Here is a 19,526-nt window from a genome sequence, read left to right on the forward strand (position 1 = left end):
TGAACTTTACGACCCTCGCACAAGGAACATATTAGTACTACTCTCGTGGCGCTCGCGGCTCGAGACGGCGAGCGCCGCGCCGAGCCGCGAGCCGCGCCCACATACATTCACACGTAGAATGGTCCGCGCACTTGTCGCCACCGACAAATCGTGTAAACATGGAGTGATAAGAAAATGAACCATTCACTCGAGTGAATATTCACGATATTCCCAGACCAAATAATTTCATTAATTTTTGACACTGACAATCACAGATGTTAAGTAAAGAGTTTTTTTTCTCATTTCCAACACACACAAGACACGATTGTGGATTTAATTTTATTTGAAATACTATTTTGCCACCGTTTAAAACTGATAATGTGAAAACTCTTATATATTTGAATATTAAGCTATGTGAAAACCCTCACGTTTGAATACTAAGCTATGGTAATATGTCTTTTTTGTTTTTACAGAAATTATTTGATTGCGGGTCCACTGTTAATTTATTGAATTTCATACATTTCGCACTCTTTTAGGTATACATGTAATAATATATTTTAATCATGTGTTGCCCTAACTTCATGATTTAAAAAAGTTTTAGATGGTTTACATCTTTACATTTTTTTATGACTTTAACATTTAACTAATAACAAGTACTTTGTTTTCAGGCTAACATGGACATAGACGAGGCCCTAGCCTCTCTCGAGGTGCTGATGTCGGAGTTTTTTGCTCCGTCCACCAGCAACCTCCGCAAGAGAGAAATAGAGAGCATGCTGGAGAATTTTTCCAACCGCCGAGATTCATGGAAGCACTGTTTGCTGTTTTTACAAAAATCTCAAAATCAATATGTGCTTATGTTTACTTTGACTACCTTAGAAGTGAGTATTTAACCCAATATAGGCCATGATAGGACATTATTGTTAATTAACAAGTTATCTACATGATAAAAGTTACTTCTATAAATTAGAATTAGTCAGTTTGTATGGACTGCTGGAATGATAAGGACCATACTGGCAGGTAGACATGGCATGGTAGGCTCAGACAATATGACATTGATAAATGAAAGGAATATCATGAAAATCTTAAAACCAACATTATAAATCTTCCTTCTGCATTTAATTGAACTAATTAATTATTTTCTCTTTCCAGAACATAATAAATAGACAGTGGATAAGTTTATCAGATAATGAAAAAACTGAGATAAGACTGACCCTTTGGAATGAGTTGATGGCTAAACATGAAGTGATGTTATATTTCATCAGGAATAAATTAGCAGCTTTAATGGTGTCCATTGCCCGCTATGATTGGCCACATCTATATCCTGATTTTTTCAGCAATATAATTGAGGTATAATTATTTTTAGAAAAATTAATTTTTAAGTAACATACTAACTAATATTATAAATGCGAAAGTAACTGTGTCTGTCTGTTACTCTTTCACGCCAAAACTACTGAACGTATTGAATGAAATTAGGTATACATATGGTATAGATCCTGAGAAAGAACATAGGCTACTTTTTAAGGCGAAGCGATGCTCGCGGGAACAGCTAGTACTGTTATAAAGCAGAAAGTGTTTTGGTTCAAAACACTATAAGCTACGAGCTTATAATCAAATTAATAAAATAATTGTGATGCTTATCTTATTGTAAGTAAAGTACTGTTATAAGGCAGACAGTGTTATGGTACCAAAAATTATAAGCTTGTATCATGTTTTGAGATGCAGATCATACAGCTTCTTCTGCAAGAACAGATTTCATGAAGGAATTCCGTCATCTAAGTTGTGGCCAAAAATATTACAATGGTGCAATTCGAAATTTACGACTTTGACCGATGGCTTATTTATTGCACCATATGCCACAGCATGTTTGTCAACATTAGCTGTCGGCCGCAAGTCATGATACTCATGATGCAAAGAATCTAAATTAAACCTTACATATATACATATTTCCAATGTATGCTATTTGTTTTGTGTTTGCTAGATATTTGTTTAAACGCAGATATTTGTTCTCGGGTCTTGGATGTTCCCGTAAAATGGCAATAGACCCGCCCCCTATTACATTGGGACTAACAGAACACTCTGGCGAAAAGTGGGTGCAGCAATGCACCTCTGCCTACCCCGCAAGGGAGTACATTAGTACAAGGCGTGAGTGTGTGTGTGTGTGTGTGTCCAATGTATGCCTATCCTAGCTTTGACATATCCCTAATGTTGTCAGTTGGTGGTGAGCAGCGGGCGGCGCTGCCTGCTGGGGCTGACGCTGGCGCAGGCGGCGAGCGAGGAGCTCGGGGCGGCGCGCGACACCGGCGTGCTGCTGACCAGCGCGCGCCGCACCATGCTGGAGCGACTCATGCTGCGCGGCATGCCGCAGCTACTGGCTGCACTGAGCGGTGAGTGTGCTCCTATTGGCTGACGCTGGCGCAGGCGGCGAGCGAGGAGCTCGGGGCGGCGCGCGACACCGGCGTGCTGCTGACCAGCGCGCGCACTGAGCGGTGAGTGTGCTAGTATTATGGGCATATAGGGTTCTGACAGACAGACTCATGTATTTGACAGAAGGATAACAAACTGATCCAATGACGAGTCCGTAACGTGAGAATGTTGCACTACCATATTTACCTAATAACAGAAAAAACAGTTCTAGAATTTGTATGTTAGTCACTTCTCCATTGATACCCCAATGTGCTGAATAATAAAGCCCCATATTTACCTACAGCAATACTAGAAGGAGATGCGCAGAAGGAAGGGCAGTCCAACCCGCCGCCGTCGCCCACCAGCGGGGTGCCGCACACGTCGGCGCTGCCCGACCTCCTAGCCAACGCACGGGACGTACCGGTGCCCGATAAGTATGTCATTGCATTCATATCGTACTTGTTTACTAAACAATCGAATGTCTATACCCGCTGCACGGGTCCGCCATCTACGCAGATAAACGTCACTATAAGATAAATTGTATGACTGTTTGTCTCTAAGTAAATAAATAAATAAATAAATAAATAAATAAACTATATAGCGGCGTTGTGATTGGTAGGAGTTTATCATCGTCGATAACGGACCCGTGCCGCGGGGCCTGCAAACATATTCCTAGAACCCAAAATCGACCTTTTTCTACCCGCATTTGTCGCCAATGTCAGTTTTGAGTATGTTTTTATGTTTAACAGCATAAAACGCCCCCTGTTGAATGAAATGTTCGTTTGTGCATATTTCAGAGCTCTAGAAATGGAAATAGTGGTAAAGTGTCTAACAACACTCCAGCATTTGTTCTCGTGGTTACCATTGTCTTCTCATGTCCCACCGTCACTCGTCACCACTGTGTTCTATTGGGGCAGCATCGCCACACAGAATCAGGTAATGTGCTCATTGAATTAACCCCTGCATTTACATGCCAGTATTTATGCGTTATTAACTTTTTTGTCTCATAATTATTGCTGTATGTTTAACATAGAATGCTTTAAGTTATGTGCTTTGCTTGGCTTAATGACTCTCTAACCAATAAGTAGATTATGTGCCGACTGGCTACTTGTCCTACTGTTACCAGTAGCTTATCAGGCAATCAGCAACTACTGCGTGCCTACCACCCTTGCTACTCTACTGCTGAAAGTTGCTTCCATTATCCCTATAATACGAATATTTGGCTATACAAGTAATGTCACTTTGAATAACTGTAAACCAGTATGTTCATTTTTACGGCGGCCGATTACAATTTCCAGCAATTCTTACTTTCCCCAGAGTGCAGAAGCGGCTTTAGCAGGTCTGGGCGGGGTGTGCGAGTTACTATACCGGCGGTACGCGCCTCCCTCGTCCGCCGCCACGGCGCTGCGCCTGCACCACTGCGCGCTGCGGCTGCTGAGGCATCTGACACATGCGCCTGCGCATCTGCACGCTGAGTGAGTATCTAGTTATACGTCCACAGATGTGCCGCGGTGCCTGGCTCCAATGCGATCACGAATAGGTATTGGAATTAATTGCAAAATGGTCACTGTTCTTATTGCGTTATGCGGCGCCACTGAAAGGCGACTTTACAAGCGGGTGGTTGAGAATTACCCCGCTAGGCAGTGTGTGCGTACTTGTACAGGCGGTACGCGCCTCCCTCGTCCGCCGCCACGGCGCTGCACCTGCACCACTGCGCGCTGCGACTGCTCAGGCATTTGACGCATGCGCCCGCGCATCTGCACGCTGAGTGAGTATTTGTCAACACTTCTGGGATAGGAGGTCACTCTAATACTCTAGCTTGATAAAAAATAGTACCTATACAGTTAGTAAACAGTATTTATATAACAGTTTAGCACCTATTTTACCGCTGTTTAGAGTACTCACATCCAAATACCAAGTGTGTATCTCGGCTGTCCAATTTCAAAACACAGTAAGCGCCAACTTTAAAAAAAACGGGTCTTTGATTTATACATTATTTTAGGCGATTCCGCACATTCCTGCATTGTCAGAATATCAAAAAACGGCTTAGAAACGAAAATAAAATTTCTAAAAACCTAGTAACTCCACCCTGCGAAATCAAAAATGCCACGAAAACCATTTTAAAACACAGTAAGAGCCACCAACCATTTTAAAACACAGTAAGTGAAAATGACTTACTAGGTTTTAAAATTGTCAATGGCGCTTATTAGGTTTTGAAATGGTCAGCAAAGGTCAATTTTTGCCCGTTAATTTTAGTAAGTCACAAATGGCATACATTATTACAAACACTTTTTTCGAAAAAATATCAGATATTTCAGAACCTATATCTTTGAACCAATGAGACCTAGAGAGGTGAATTAAAAGTAGAACATAAGGAAATTTTGTTCTCTTTATAAAAGCCATAGAGACCTTTCTCGTCAGAACCTTTCTACTAGCCCTATTTTGCATAAACCAAAAAAAAACTCAAACATTGTAAACTAATTTTAGCTCAAAATTTAGGAAATATTGTCTAATTTAAGGCAGCCATAAATAATGTTCGTGTCAGACATGCCTTCTTAATATGGCGATTTGGTTCATTTAGATAAAACTTAAAAATATGCCGGTATTTCAGCTATTACTTAGTGCGGTCGTGTAAAAGTGCTGCAAAATTTGATTTATATTATGTGAAGGATCTAAAACATATAAAAAAATAAAAAAAACATATAAATTATTACGTTATTATTGCAATTTCAATATACTTTACTTGACTTAAATTACACAATAATGGCTCTTACTAGGTTATAAAATGGTCAGTGAGGGCGGTTTTAGGGTGAGAAAACCATTTAAAACCTAGTTAGTGTTTTCTTTTGTGCATTACAGCAATAATATTAGTCATATGTAAATGAAATAGTATTGTATGTAAAGCCTAGGTTCTGCCGGTTCTTTTAAGCTTACATTCGTTTAGATATGTATCATAGTTTTACCAGGGCATTGAAATGAAGGGACAAAAACGTTTTTTGGCTCTCCTGAACATTTTGTCTCTTGGCTGTTACTGTGTTTTGAAATTGGACAGCCGATCTGTCTACAGAGTGAAAAATCGAACAGTGAAGAAACATAAGGCATAATTTAAAGATGTATAAAGTTTAAAATATAACTCAGTTTAAAACACGTTTATGTACTTGCCAACCTATTTTAGATTTTCTAGTTCATATTCATAGAAGTAACAACAGTATAGTACAAAACCAACCCATAAACCTCAGTATTTATTACCCTCAGTAGAAGTTAACTACGGAACCACATGCTATAAATTAGCGAGTGTTTTGGCAACTCCTAACCTCAGCAGCTCAGGTCACTAATAAATCTAATTAATGTTTTATTTTGTTGTTGCAGTTACCTGAACAAGTTAGCGGAGTTCCTGAAGCTGTTTGTGTCGCTACATTTCAAAAGACTGGAGGCTGAACCCGAATTTGATGCTATTGAATTTTTGTCCTATTTATTCCAGTATACATTCCAGGTAAAATACTTTTTAGTCTTTTTACTTACTTGGTTTATTTTGTAGTGTTACATTTTTTATGCGATGGCTTCGTATTTTATTAAATTGTGGACCAGAACTTTAATGAAAATGATCAATCTTATAATGATGATAAAAATCGTTATTATTATTTCAGGTGCCTACATGTGCAATTTTCGTGAACTGCTTAGATATATGGATACAATTTATAGATATTTTAAAACCAGAAGACACTGCCAAGTAAGTATCATATTTATCATATTCCTAGTCCTAATAACAACTAGAGTCACACAAATGCACTGCCAGAATTATTATTCAGATATGAGTTAAAAAAATCCTGCTGGACCTCTGAACATCATCATCAGCAGCCCATAGTTGTCCACTGCTAAACATAAGCCTCTCCCAAGCAGCGCCACAACACTCTGTCCTCGGCCTTCCTCATCCAGCCAACACCGTTCATCTGTCTGTAAAATAATGTTTTGATTTCTTTCAGGTATTGGGAAGCGTTAAGAGCTCTAGTGGAAGGAGTTCTGAACAAGATCCAGTTCCAACACAACAAGGCGCAACTGCAGCACCTCGACAACGATGTTTGTGACGACGATGTGAGTTGACACATAAAGCCGGGTACAGACTGCTGTAACGTAACATGCAATGTAACACGCATTGAAATAATTCGCACAGTTAAAATGCTCTGTTTATGAGCGTAGTGTGCACGGTTCGTCGTCAGTACCATGGGAATTCTTTTACAGCATGTAGCATGTTACGTTACAGAAGTCTATACCCGCCTTTATAGTCCTGATTTTACTTGATTTGAGCATAAAGTATGGATTTCTGCTATTCCAACGTTAAACCTTGTTTAATAATACTAATGGATCCTAATTATTTAATTTGCAGGGTGAAACAGAATGGCAGACTTTCCTCAAACACTGCATAGAGTGCATAGCGAGGGTAGCCGACTTGGCTCCTTTAGATGTATTTTCATTGGTGGTAAGTTGTTATTATGTAGGTGTAGGTAACTTCCAAATTATACACATATTTATTACAAATCAACACACTGCTATAAATAGGAAATTATACTAAAACAAAAGCTATTTTAAAAACAACATGACCATGAACTGCGTCCTGTCCTTTCAATCTTAACCTCGTAAACTTTCCAAATCCTTGACAACACGTTTCACGTTTTTACCAAATTCTTCCCTGTCTGCAGCTAGAGCGGTGGCAGTGCCTGGCGGGCGTGCACGCGCGGGCGGCGGCGCGCGGCGTGGAGGGCGACCGGCTGCTGGCCGCGCTGCTCGACCTGGCCACGCTCACGAGGGTGCTCGGCCGCCTGGCGCCCGCGCTGCTGCAGGGTGAGATGTACTGAGGGTATAGCGGTGTGTGGAGATTCCTCTTAGCGTATTGGCGCATATACGTTTTTCAGTTGCTGCAGATAATTTCCACATTAGACAGTTGCAGCAACCGCGTGACATGTATGTCCAGTGAAGTGTTTTTACAGTGAGACCATCGTTAAAGGTTGGACATCCTTTAGCTAATTTAGATTTTATATTACTCGTGGATGTCCAAGTAAGGTTTACGTAAGCTACAGTCAACTAGAAAAAAACTCCCTGAAAAACTAGGCAGACGGTCATCGAGCAATGCTTGTAAACAACTAAACACCGCATAATTATCATTTCCAGATGGGGACTCAGTCGGCCTCGCGGGCGCGCGGGCGGCGGGCCTGGCGCTGGTGGAGCGCGCGGGCGCGGCGCTGGGCTCGGCCGCCGCCGCGCGCGCGCACCGCCACGCGCCGCCGCACCACGCGCACGCGCATCTGCACCTGTGAGTACCACCCGGGAGCCGCAGTGTAGTGCAGTTAACTTCATTGTACTTTGTAAATTATAGCATAAGCTGCATTGAGTTATTATGACAGCTGTCAAATTCATACAATTTATTTACTTTGGCTTACCAAGGAACAAGATATTTTATTAAGCAGGCATAATAATATGTCAATCAAACGTCACAGGACTCTTGCTATATTTTACTAAGTATCGTAGATATAAGAACACTTTTTTTTTCCTCGCCAAACTCACGAATTGCATTTTTTTTGTGTGAGTTTTACAAGGAACAAAAGTGTATAGATGGGTACTCATTAAGCTGGCTCCACTGTGGAGACTTTTAAGATATTTGACAGTCATGTAAAACTAACTTCACTTGTGTGTTGTACAGGCAAGCAGAGCTGTTCGCGTGCATGGGCGCGTGGTCGTGCTACGCGGCGCAGTGCGGCGTGCCCGCCTCCACGCTCGAGGGGCTACTGGCCGCCGCCCTGCCCGCGCTCACCGCAGTCCCACCTGTAAGTGTATAGCCATAGAGTCTACTGTGCATGGCGCGTGGTCGTGCTACGCGGCGCAGTGCGGCGTGCCCGCCTCCACGCTCGAGGGGCTACTGGCCGCCGCCCTGCCCGCGCTCACCGCAGTCCCACCTGTAAGTGTATAGCCATAGAGACTGCTATGAAATGTTTTATAATATGTATTTGTACCTGTAAGAGATCGCTCTAAGCGATAAGGTCGCCTATTGTTCATTGTTCCTAGTTTATAAGTTCTCTTTTTTATTTTTTATTTGTGGTGTTCAATAAAGATATATTCTATTCTATTCTATTCTATTCTATTCTATTTAACCTGGACCCACGCTATTACCACGGCCGAATATATGTCAGATCGCTGGTCCAGCGGGCTGGTGGCCGTGGAACCACTCGAGATCTCCTCTACCTTAACAGTTATACCTATATAGCTACATTATTTCCACAGCTAACATCAGGTTGTAGATTTTAAGACCCCATCGGTATTTTTGGCTCTATGACGAATAACTTAATTTTTAAATCGATCATTCATAGAACATCCAGCCTAACAAACACTTAAGTAACTCTTGTTGAATGTCCCAGGAGCCGCCAATCCTGAGCCACGCGGCGGCGCGCCTCCTGCTCAGCGTGTCCAAGAACGTGAAGTTCAGCAGCGACCCGGTGGCGCTCGTCGGAGACCTGTTCAGCCAGGCGCAGCGCTCGCTGCAGTATCTCGAGCCTAAGGTATAAATTATGAATGGTCCAGGAGCCGGCGATCCTTAATACGGAAACATAGCTGAACACAAAAGAGTAGAGTTTAATGTTTTTGGAACTAAACAGATTTAAACCTGGCAATAAAAAAAAACTTGTGATTTGTGGTCTGTTTCTATGGTTTGAATGTCAAACTCGCCCTGTTCCTGTATAAACAAATCGAATTTTGCTTAATTTTGGAGTTTTGTGGATTTTTGAGTTTGTTCACGAAGTGAAAATGAATAAAACCATTCGCAGCGAAGCTAGACAGATGATTTACAGCGTTTACCTACGATGTTTGGCGGAGAATGAGGCTGGAGAAGTATTAGTCAATATATACGATGTTTATGAAAGAGCAGCGTTTTATACTGGTGAGTAGGTACTTAATTTCTAACCATTAACATACATTGCTTATATTTCTTGTAAAAAAGTACTATTTTGATGTAATAGAATGCCTTTCAATGTGTATTTGTTATTCTTATAGAGGTTAGAAAATACTAGTGTCAAACGTTACATGACATCAGGGTCTGGATGCTAATGTTGTTAAAACATCAGGTCTAGATACTTTTTTACTAACCCCCGACTCAAAAAGGGTATCGATAAGTTTTACAGCTGTAGGTGTCTATGTGTGTCGGTCTCTCCGTGTTAGAGTACCTATTGTAAAAATATGTGTAAGAATATGTAAGAGTCGGTATAAATTCCCCAGACATAATAATTTGCAAGTCACTGCTTTTCTGACCAATTAAATAATTTGTTGCAGAAAAATCGGTAAACACAGTTTTAGAAGAATTTCCGGGGCACATTTGAACTTTTTCCTGAGCAAGAGCAACTGTAATAAAATATCGATGTGTGATACTATCACTTTTCTCCTATAGTAATTACATAATAGGATAACCAACACGTGTTTCAGTGCAAAAAAAAAACATTATGAAATACACAATGAAATAAAAGTTACAGTTGATTTGATTTAATGAAATTCATTCAAGACTGCCCCCCTCTCCCCTACTAATTTCTTCTCTTAACATAAACCTCCCCAAAAAGTGTCATTTTATAATTAGTAAATATTTGAAACATTTCTCGTTTTGATTTTTTCTGCTAAAGTATCGTGATACTTTTGTCCGTTTTCTATACTATAATAGTGTGGCCACTTTCTTAGATTGCCACGCCCTCAATTATTCTCTACTCTTTTATGTTCACGTGTCGTGTCGTGTCGTGACGCGCCAGAAGCATATCAGTTTCATACATTTAATATGGTGAGGGACATATTTGCCTGTCGTGTCGTGTCGCGACGCGTTATGCGAAATGTATGAAACCGATTGCTTATGGCGCGTCACGACACGACACGTGAGTGTGCCGGGAGCTTTAGCCACGCGGCGGCGCGCCTGCTGCTCAGCGTGTCCAAGAACGTGAAGTTCAGCAGCGACCCGGTGGCGCTCGTCGGCGACCTGTTCAGCCAGGCGCAGCGGTCATTGCAGTATCTCGAGCCTAAGGTATTGCGCTATACGGCGTCCCGTGTTTGAAGACCCTTGTGACAAGCATTGTGGTGTTTAAATGCAGATCGTTATGGGTCAGGGGGTTTTTGATTGGGGAAACCTTGCAGCTAGGTATAAGTTCAAATTTCAAATTCAATTCAAATGGTTTAATCGACGTAAAATTTTACAATTATTTGTCGATAGTCATCTACCACCATTACAGACACACAGACTGAGTCTGTCCAAGAACGTGAACTTGTTTAGCCAGGCGCAGCGGTCACTGCAGTATCTAGAGCCTAAGATACCTAAACGATAAAATTATTTGAGTTATATCGTAACTTCAAACATGTATTTTTTAAACATCTGATACAAAATGGATTTCCATACATTAAATGAGTTCATTGGTACCGCTCGCTATACTATGATGAAGCCTTTACTATCCTGTGTGTACAGATATATTTTGTATTATTTTAATAGGTATATTCCCATATGTCTCAAAGCCCAATTAATCTTTCAGCTTTCTTCGCAACATGATGTCAGTAGTCATACCGCTAACAATCCAAAAACGCATCAAATCACACAACTATCTCTCTCCCACAGACAGCAGCGGTAGTCCGCGAAGCGTTGCTCTGTCTCGCTCTAACCCGCTCGACGCCGGCGGGGGCGGGCGCGCGGGGCGAGGCGGCAGCTCGCACGCTATTGGCTGCCTGGTCCGCGCCGCTGCACACGCTAGGCCCCGCCCACACGCTGCCGCCACTCACTGCGGTGCTATTGGCGTTCTCTGATGCGCCGACTTATTCTAAAAAGGTAAGTTTAATTCGATGTTATATTGATTTGATGCATTAGTTCATGTTAGTCATGTTACAATCAACTTGAAACTAGAAATGAGAGTGTAATGTATAGCATTACGTCTACTTATGCTATATGCTAAGTATAAATAAACAATAATCAATATACCAACTCGGTGACTGTACAAAATATCTGTGACAAAACAAAACGAGTACCACTCTCTCTCTCTCTCTCTAGCTACGCTATTGTGACTTTTAATTCATTGTACAAAGAGTCCTGTTTCTAAATTGGCCGTAGGCCGTAGATTAGGGCGGATTCGAAGCCCTTTTGACGTGTGAGTCGCTTTTTCACGAGCCTAGGCCAAGCTATTGAAAGAAAGAAAGAAGAAAGAAAGAAACATTTATTTGACACACTGAACAATAAAAAACAGAAACAAAAGAAAAAAAAAAGAATACTACAAATAATTTATATGAAAAGAAAAAAACAGAAAATATTGTGACATTCAACACATCAAATTTGTTGACAGATAATAGCGGAGGGCATCCTGAGCGCCGCGGAGGCCGCGCTGCGCATGCTGTGCGCGCCGGCGTGCGCGGGCGAGGCGGAGCTCACGGACTTCTTCCTGGCTCTCTTCACGAGCCTGCTGCAGCAGCTGGGGGCCTTCACGTACACGGCCATTGATGTGTTCTTGCAGGTTGCTCAGAGGTGGGTTTTTACATGACCTAATCATTAATTAATAGGATTTATTTTTTTATCCTAAAATACTGAGGTCACTGTTTTAGTGACTGGTCTAGTAGAATCAATATTCCGTTGGCTACCTGACGAAGTTTTATTTTGCTACCTACGTATTTGTATCATCTTCGATGAAAACCTATTTACTCTTCATAAATTATCGAATAATGATGGATTTCTTCGAAACATCATGTCTGAAATTGAATCTAAAGTTATGTGTGTAACTTCGACCCAGCCGTATCCCTTTAGCATCACCCACTATAAATTTCCCGTATTCCAGAGGCGGTTCAGACGCGAGTCTCGAGCGTCTAGTCGAGTGCGTCCGTTTAGGCGTGGAGACGGGCGCGGGCGGCGTGCGCGTGCCGCCGGTGCTGGCGCTGCTCACCGAGCACGCGCTGCCGAGGGCGCCCGCCGCCGCGCCCGACCTGGCGCGCGCCACGCACAGGCTACTAGCCAGGTTAGTGAAGAAAGAAAGAAAGAAACATAAAACTTTATTTGACATTGACAGCAATCATACTTAATTATACACCATAATATAGTACTCAACTCACGTATAAATTTGCTGTCCGCCAAAAAGGCGTCCACTCAGCTATTGCAGCGCCCTTGGCCACAGCCAAGGACACCGCGCTGGTGTTTCAGTGGAGGCCTCTTTAGTAGTTACGCACATAAACTAATAATAACATTGCACATGCAATAGTGCACAGGACTCTAGTAGGTAGCCTAGTGCGTCCGGCTGGGCGTGGCTACTACTACTACACGCACAGGCTACTAGCCAGGTAGGCTTTGGCATTCTATAAAGTCTTCGCATTTTGTTAGACACATTTGTAGCGTTTTTTATTGACTAATAAATTCTGGTGTTGCTAGACACTGGTCTATTAGAATTTCAACATGGCGCCTTATTACGCAGCATAGAATATATAAATAGAGGACACTTTGCAACGTGTTTATGCTATGTCCACGTATGACAAGACATATACACCAAATTAAACACCCCTTCTTAAGCTAGGAGCTTACACAAAACGGCTCGCAATAAGCGCGACCAAACGCTTTCTATATAATATGCAATATATGCCAGAGGGAGAGAGATGATGTTCAATATATTATGTTCATAGTGACACATTCAAGACCTTAAACTGTTACTATCGTGTCTATATTTATAGTAACTAAATAACATATCTACTCAATTCCAGCGTCCTAATCCACCGGTGGCGCTACTTCTTCCCCAACAAGCCGGGTCCTGCAGGCGAGGAGGAGCGGCGTATGGCGGAGCTACGTGCGGCACTCACGGCGCTGGGGCGATCGCTGCTCGAGCCAGATATTGAGGTGTTCAGACTGAGTATTGAGACGTTGGATACGCTGAATACCAAGTGGAAGCTTTATCATAAGGTGAGCAACGGGTTGAAGTATTCGCTCCTAACTCAAGAACAACATACAGTCCGTAAAGATACACTACAGGGCATACACTTCCTCTGAGCTAAATGTAAGTGTTACTTAAATGTATACGTCACTCAGGAGGCTCCTTTCCTGCACCAAGCGACGTAACATACGTTTGGCGCACCCTGTGTGTACCTAGTAATTATCATGTTATGGTGCGTTTTAGAAATGCTTTCCTACGAATCTTCAACACTACCGTTTTATTTCGCAGGTGCTATTCCGCACGGAGTTCCTGGCGGAATTCTTGTCCGTGCTACTAATAGGCGTGGGCGAGCGCGGCGGCGGGCGCGCGCTGTTGCGTGAGGAGGTAATAATAGTAGTATCATGGACTTATCATGGATATCTCACACACGGCCATACGACCCCAAACTAGGCAGAGCCTGTAATATGAATACCGGACATCTAATATATCTACACAGATAGATAATTATTAATTTATTATTTAATTATACACACCCAAGACCTGAGTTACAAATATCTCTGTATTACCATAAAAAACTTTAAACACTGTTTAACTAGTGTTTAAAACGAAATTTGACAGATTTTGTAGGTGTTTGACAGCGCTAAGTTTTTGTGGTAAGGCCCTCTGTGTTTAAACAAATATCTACCCGGGACCTTCGGCATAGGAGTCAGAGTAACTAACCACTGCACCATTCGTTCGTCAGGTGCTGTCGGCGATCCACGCGATGGCGGCGGTGGACTTCGCGGCGTTCCGGCACGCCTTCCTGCCGCACTTCCTGCGCTCGCTGCACGGGCTGGCTCCCGAACATGTGGAGCATCTCGCGCAGTTCCCGCCCGACACTGTGAGTATACTTAGTAACAATAGAATAGTGAGCTGTAGGGAGATTCAGTATAAATTCCGCCCTAGACGTAAGAAAAAAACGAACTATTTTTGCTACACTAGCGCTATGACAGACGATGGAACTACTACCTGAATACCAATAACTTTTACCTATGGACCTAATCCGGCGCCATCTTTCGCTATTTCGTCTAGAGCGGTATTTTTACTGAATTGCATAATTTTGCGTGAGGAGGTACTGTCGGCTATACACGCGATGGCGGCGGTGGACTTCGCGGCGTTCCGGCACGCCTTCCTGCCGCACTTCCTGCGCTCGCTGCACGGGCTGGCTCCGGAACATGTGGAGCATCTCGCGCAGTTCCCGCCTGACACTGTGAGTATACCTAGTAACAATATAATAGTGTGGCGTAGGAAGATTCAGTATAAATTTCGCCCTAAACAAAATAAAAAAACGAACTACCCGCCCGACACTGTGAGTATAGACTGCGTACCTGGATTACGTAGCATAAGGCGCAAGACAAAAGTGGCAAACGTTGCATCGCGCGGATTCATCATGTTATTGCTCTTGTTCTAGCTCGTATCTCTAGTTACAGTACAGTAGAGTACATAGTACAGAATATACCAGCCGCCATTTTGGATTAGTTTCTTTATTGACGCGGACATAATTATGTATCTGGATTATCTACATGGAATGCGGCTGTAACTAGTGTTATTTAAAGTGACTATTGCGACTTTAACAATTAAATCATTTTTACCAATCAGATAAAATATCTTAATAGAGGTTTATTAGAAAAAAGACAAACTCTAACATTCGGTAATTATCCGCAGGACCTGCCGACATTTACACAGAACATCCAGCGGCTGATGAACGACGTGAACTGTTACCGCGCGTACAACTCTCTCACCCCGGCCGACGCCCCCTAGCGGCCAGCGCGGGCGCCGCTGCCCGATCTGTTACTGTGACGGTAATGGTCTAGAAAAAAGCGGCCGTAATATAACGTGAAAGATAATTTTTGTATGTATTGTGGTGAATTATGCGACGTGGTGGTAGATGGGCCAACCCATACCAGGTTTTTCTTAGCCTCCACGGTAGTAACGCTATAAAAACCTTGATAAAATTGTTAAGAGGTGGATGATATCATAAAAGGTCGCAATTTTGTCCTGTTGTTGTTAAAAATAAGCGATAACAATGTAAGGACATCAAGGTCACATGTAAGTGATTAGGACAGATGTAAAAATTGGTTTTTACTTATGCGAGGTTTTTCTTATTTTAGTCATTAAAATATAATAATGTTAAAATCATTAAATTTGGGTTTGGTCCTGCCCCTAAAGTCTTCCGCAAGAATCGACGGGGCTACGTGGTAAATAGGTACGTCGATACCTAATATAAAATGTAGGTATGCATTATGATGTCATGAAGAATGTGTTTACATTATTACATAAGTCTGCTTTTTTCTTTGAGGGTAAATAGTTCAGGGTGCTTGGTATAATAAATAATAATAAATAGATCGAAAGATCTGTGCTTATAACATTGATGACCACATCATGCATTTTATATCTAACAGCCGCCTAGTTTTTTTTTATATGTGACATCATATTGATTTTACATATTTGCTGCGATGTTCATTTCATGCGTTGATGTTTACATTTTTAGGACCTAGTCGATAGAGATATAGCTTGCTTTTGCTATTCAGGTTTAAAAAAATGCGGAATATATTTAGTGTTATCCGATTGATTCACTCACAGCTTATTACTTTAATAAATTAGCGTAATAACGATGCAACAATAATCTGCAAATATGAATCAATATCAAACTAAACCGATCGCTTATTCATAAATTACAGTCTCCACTAGTATAGGTACCACTTTTAATAACTTAGGTATCGTATAAAGCACATTTTAAAATCTTATGATCTGTACCACCATATTGTAAGGAAATCTATATTCTAAAAATCAAGGATTTGAATTGTGATTATGACTGCCATTTGAAATACTTTCCTATGAATAATTAGTAAATTAAGGGGTAAATGTTATTTATATGGATTTGATAGTAGTTTTAATAATGGTTACAAATTGGTTTTGTGTTTCTATAGGGATGTAATGCGGTATCAATGTGCATTTATTTGTTTCGTGCTTTCAAGATAAGTTGGGCGTGCAATAGGAATTGTTTTAAGTGTTATTTAGACCATTAGATTATTCTTTGTCTTAGGTAGTAGTGTATTACAAAATGAATTTACCAATAAATAACAGTTTTTTAAATTAAAAAAACATTTTTATTCCTTAGCTCCTAGAACATGAGTACTTTTCTTATCACAATAATTCCTACCCACAGCACAACTGCAGTCTCACTAGTCTCACTATCCCTCACATACATACAAAAAGATAGCTGTGAACAGACTAGGTACATACAAGAGGATACCATCATGAGGCCAGCTGAGCCAGAGGTTCAATAATGAGCATTAAGTTTCTCGGCTACAGCTTTCACAATGGCTTGGTGGCTGGCATACAGTTGCACTTGCCGGTCCAGGTCGATCCAGCGCACGCCAACAGCATCATCACCTGCATGCAGCTGAAGCGCCCCCACCGTGTCGCCACTCTCGTCGTGGAAACTGTATGCGACTGTCTCCATCCACGAGTTGTCTGTGTTCCGAGGATCGTCCACGTAGCCCTTGTATATTATGTCACCACCAGAGAAGAATTTGTTGAACTTTGCTTGCCATGCTTCCTTTTCGGCTGGAGACAAAATTATAGAATGTTATACTTGAAATCATGTATATCTTCGTCTAATCTAAGCAAAAGGCACTTTAGGCACCCTCTGAGGTATGGGTTGAGAGTCGAGATGTCGAGATGTATTATTTGTAGTGTACTTTATACACACATTTTATATTGAAGGCATTCGGACTATACTAATGTACATCCATTGTTATTAAAGTCCTTATGTAACAGGGGCCATGCCTATTGACAACATCCTTAACCCTTTGACAGCCAAGCCTCTTATTCATTGCTATATTATTTGGAACTATCTTGTCCGATTAGCTTTCAAAGTGTTAAGCCCCATCCACACGCTTGCTGTTTGTCACAAACACCGCAAACAGCAAACGAAGCCCAAACACCAACCACAATCACCCAACACAAACAGCCATCCACATGCTCGCCGAACGTTCATAACATTCCGAATCGGCAAACACGGAGGACGACGAGCTATCATTTCGGGTTGACATATTTTTATTATATAAATTAAAGCAAGAGAAAGAAAAAAGGAAAATAAGAAGAAAGCAAAGACGATGGTGGGATAATAAAAATACATAGAAATTTATTTCCGCAACATATAAGGTTGCCTGTAAGAGATCGCTCTCAGCGATAAGGCCGCCTATTGTACATTAGTTCTAGTCTATAAGTATGTTTTTTGTATGTCTGATTTATGTGGTGTTCAATAAAGCAATATTCTATTCTATTCTATTCTATCGTACAATGTACTGTTTTATTTGGGCTTTAATTTGTTTTATATTTTTATTTTGATAAGCCTCCAAAAATTACAGAATCGTAGGTGCTGATCAATCAGACATTTTTACGCTTTGCGCACCAGCAAAAAAGTGTAGCAAGTTGATACGCCCGCCTCCCGCAATGCTAGCGCGCATACTGACCGCTGCCAGACGTGTGGGTACGTAGCAAACTGTTCGCCAAACATCCTTTGATCTGGCAAGAAAAACCGACACCGATGCCGAACACTGGCCAACACAAACACAAACAGGCAAACAACGACAAACACCCATCCATACATCAGTGTTTGCAGTGTTGTCTGTTGGCTGTTTGCCATTGTTCGCCAAGCGTGTGGATGGGGTTTTAAAATTTCTATAAGTGCATGCTGCTTGTCCAAATTGAAATAGATAATGCACTACAAACAAACCTTGGCTCATAAGTAGTGAGTTGGTGGCTTCCTCTTGGAACTCCCTGGCGGCGGCAGCGCTGACCCGCTCGCCCGGGTCCACCATGCCGCCCGGCAGCGCCCACTCGCCCGTGTCGCGACGCTTTATAGCCACGAACTGGAGTATTGGTCTGAAAATGTATGAGGTAAACACATATTGAGGTAAACACGTATTTAAGGTTCATTTACAACATCCTCAAAGAATGAAACATTCAGAATTTTCACAAATGTTACTACCAAATCCTAGACACACTTTTAACAGCAGTTTAATGTTGATACCCTGTGCATCAGTGAAATACCAATTAAACATGGTTTTTATTTTTGTGGATATTTTAATGAATTGTATGCTTGTGACTTTTGCGAGGCATTATACTATACCATAGCATTGTTATTGTTCTTCTTCATCTTAACTTCCAAAACCCTAACATTCATATCTTATCATAATTACCTGCTACTATTTTCTTCAATGCTGATTTCTCCATCAGTTTTCTTCCACCGAGTGACAACTGGGTCAGCAGCATGATTAGGCCCCCAGCGTCCAAGCACACCACGGCCCTTTATTCCTGTTCTGCCCATCGGATTTAATGGCCTACCATTAACAATTGAGTAGTCTCCGAGGTAGCTGACTCTGCTTACATTGCCATCTATGCTGTTCCATTTTGGTTTGAAGTTGGGGTCAGCTATAATAGATTTAATTAAATTAATAACAGAGGGAATAAATGCAGCTATATACAACATATATTATGTAGTGTATTAACCATATTCCAAACTTAACCTTAGATAAGGTTAGGTTCGTTATTGCTGATAACTTACCGATATCTAGATCGGCCCACGGTTTCCCGATCACAGATTGCGCTGTGTAGTCAGGCGGGTCATATTCCTTGACCTCCGTGGACCAGCTTACTTCATCGTCAGCCACCGGCACTCGTTGAATAGTGGATCGAGGATACACTCCACCGCGGCACTTAACGTGCGTCGCAATCATAGCTGTGCTTGATTTGTTCAATAAACTACTTGAAACTAACAAAAGTAATGTTTTAATAGTCATTGAAGTAGGAAATAGTTTCAGTTTAAAATTCAAACTAGCAAACAAATACAACAATCAACAACACAAAGCAAAAGTTCATGAGTTCACAGCTGATTTCTGTCAAACTTGATTGTCAATCTCAAATAGTCTATGTCTCTAGACTACTCTAGAGCGAAGCATTATTCTGAGCTCTTGGGCTTCGGGCCACTTTGATAACCCGCGCTCACAAAGAATCTCATGATGGCTTGTAATATGTAGCAGTACTACCTTCGCATACTGTAGGTATGAAACAGCTTTAATTTTACAATTTAAAGATTTTTCTTCATAATGAAAATTGCCAAGTATGTCGGCTACATTGATGAACCGTGGTGGGTACCTAGTCTTTCACTGGTAAAATTTCACCAATAACTCA

At 41.6% G+C, this 19,526-nt stretch overlaps 2 protein-coding genes across 2 annotated transcripts; one reads left to right on the forward strand and one right to left on the reverse strand.

Moving 5' to 3' along the window:
- Positions 1-256: 256 nt before the first annotated feature.
- LOC105392042 (exportin-6-A) lies at positions 257-16,431 on the forward strand. Its single transcript, XM_048622433.1, has 22 exons — positions 257-426; positions 648-857; positions 1,129-1,326; positions 2,192-2,363; positions 2,687-2,816; positions 3,180-3,318; positions 3,700-3,857; positions 5,752-5,875; positions 6,030-6,112; positions 6,366-6,474; positions 6,767-6,859; positions 7,080-7,221; positions 7,549-7,690; positions 8,078-8,201; positions 8,790-8,930; positions 11,009-11,215; positions 11,724-11,902; positions 12,210-12,386; positions 13,120-13,315; positions 13,575-13,670; positions 14,029-14,166; positions 14,991-16,431. Exons 1-22 carry the CDS (start codon positions 424-426, stop codon positions 15,084-15,086), a joined length of 3,057 nt encoding a protein of 1,018 aa, XP_048478390.1. The 5' UTR covers positions 257-423; the 3' UTR covers positions 15,087-16,431.
- Positions 16,432-16,572: 141 nt separating this feature from the next.
- LOC105389430 (ADP-ribose pyrophosphatase, mitochondrial) lies at positions 16,573-19,199 on the reverse strand. The gene is made up of 4 exons (XM_038114758.2): positions 18,901-19,199; positions 18,536-18,767; positions 18,070-18,218; positions 16,573-16,895 (listed from the first exon to the last, which is right to left on the reverse strand). The coding sequence occupies exons 1-4, from the start codon at positions 19,133-19,135 to the stop codon at positions 16,609-16,611; spliced, it is 903 nt and encodes a 300-aa protein (XP_037970686.2). The 5' UTR covers positions 19,136-19,199; the 3' UTR covers positions 16,573-16,608.
- Positions 19,200-19,526: the final 327 nt, after the last annotated feature.

This window comes from Plutella xylostella, chromosome 8 (assembly GCF_932276165.1).
Source record: "Plutella xylostella chromosome 8, ilPluXylo3.1, whole genome shotgun sequence".
NCBI classification, from domain to species: domain Eukaryota; kingdom Metazoa; phylum Arthropoda; class Insecta; order Lepidoptera; family Plutellidae; genus Plutella; species Plutella xylostella.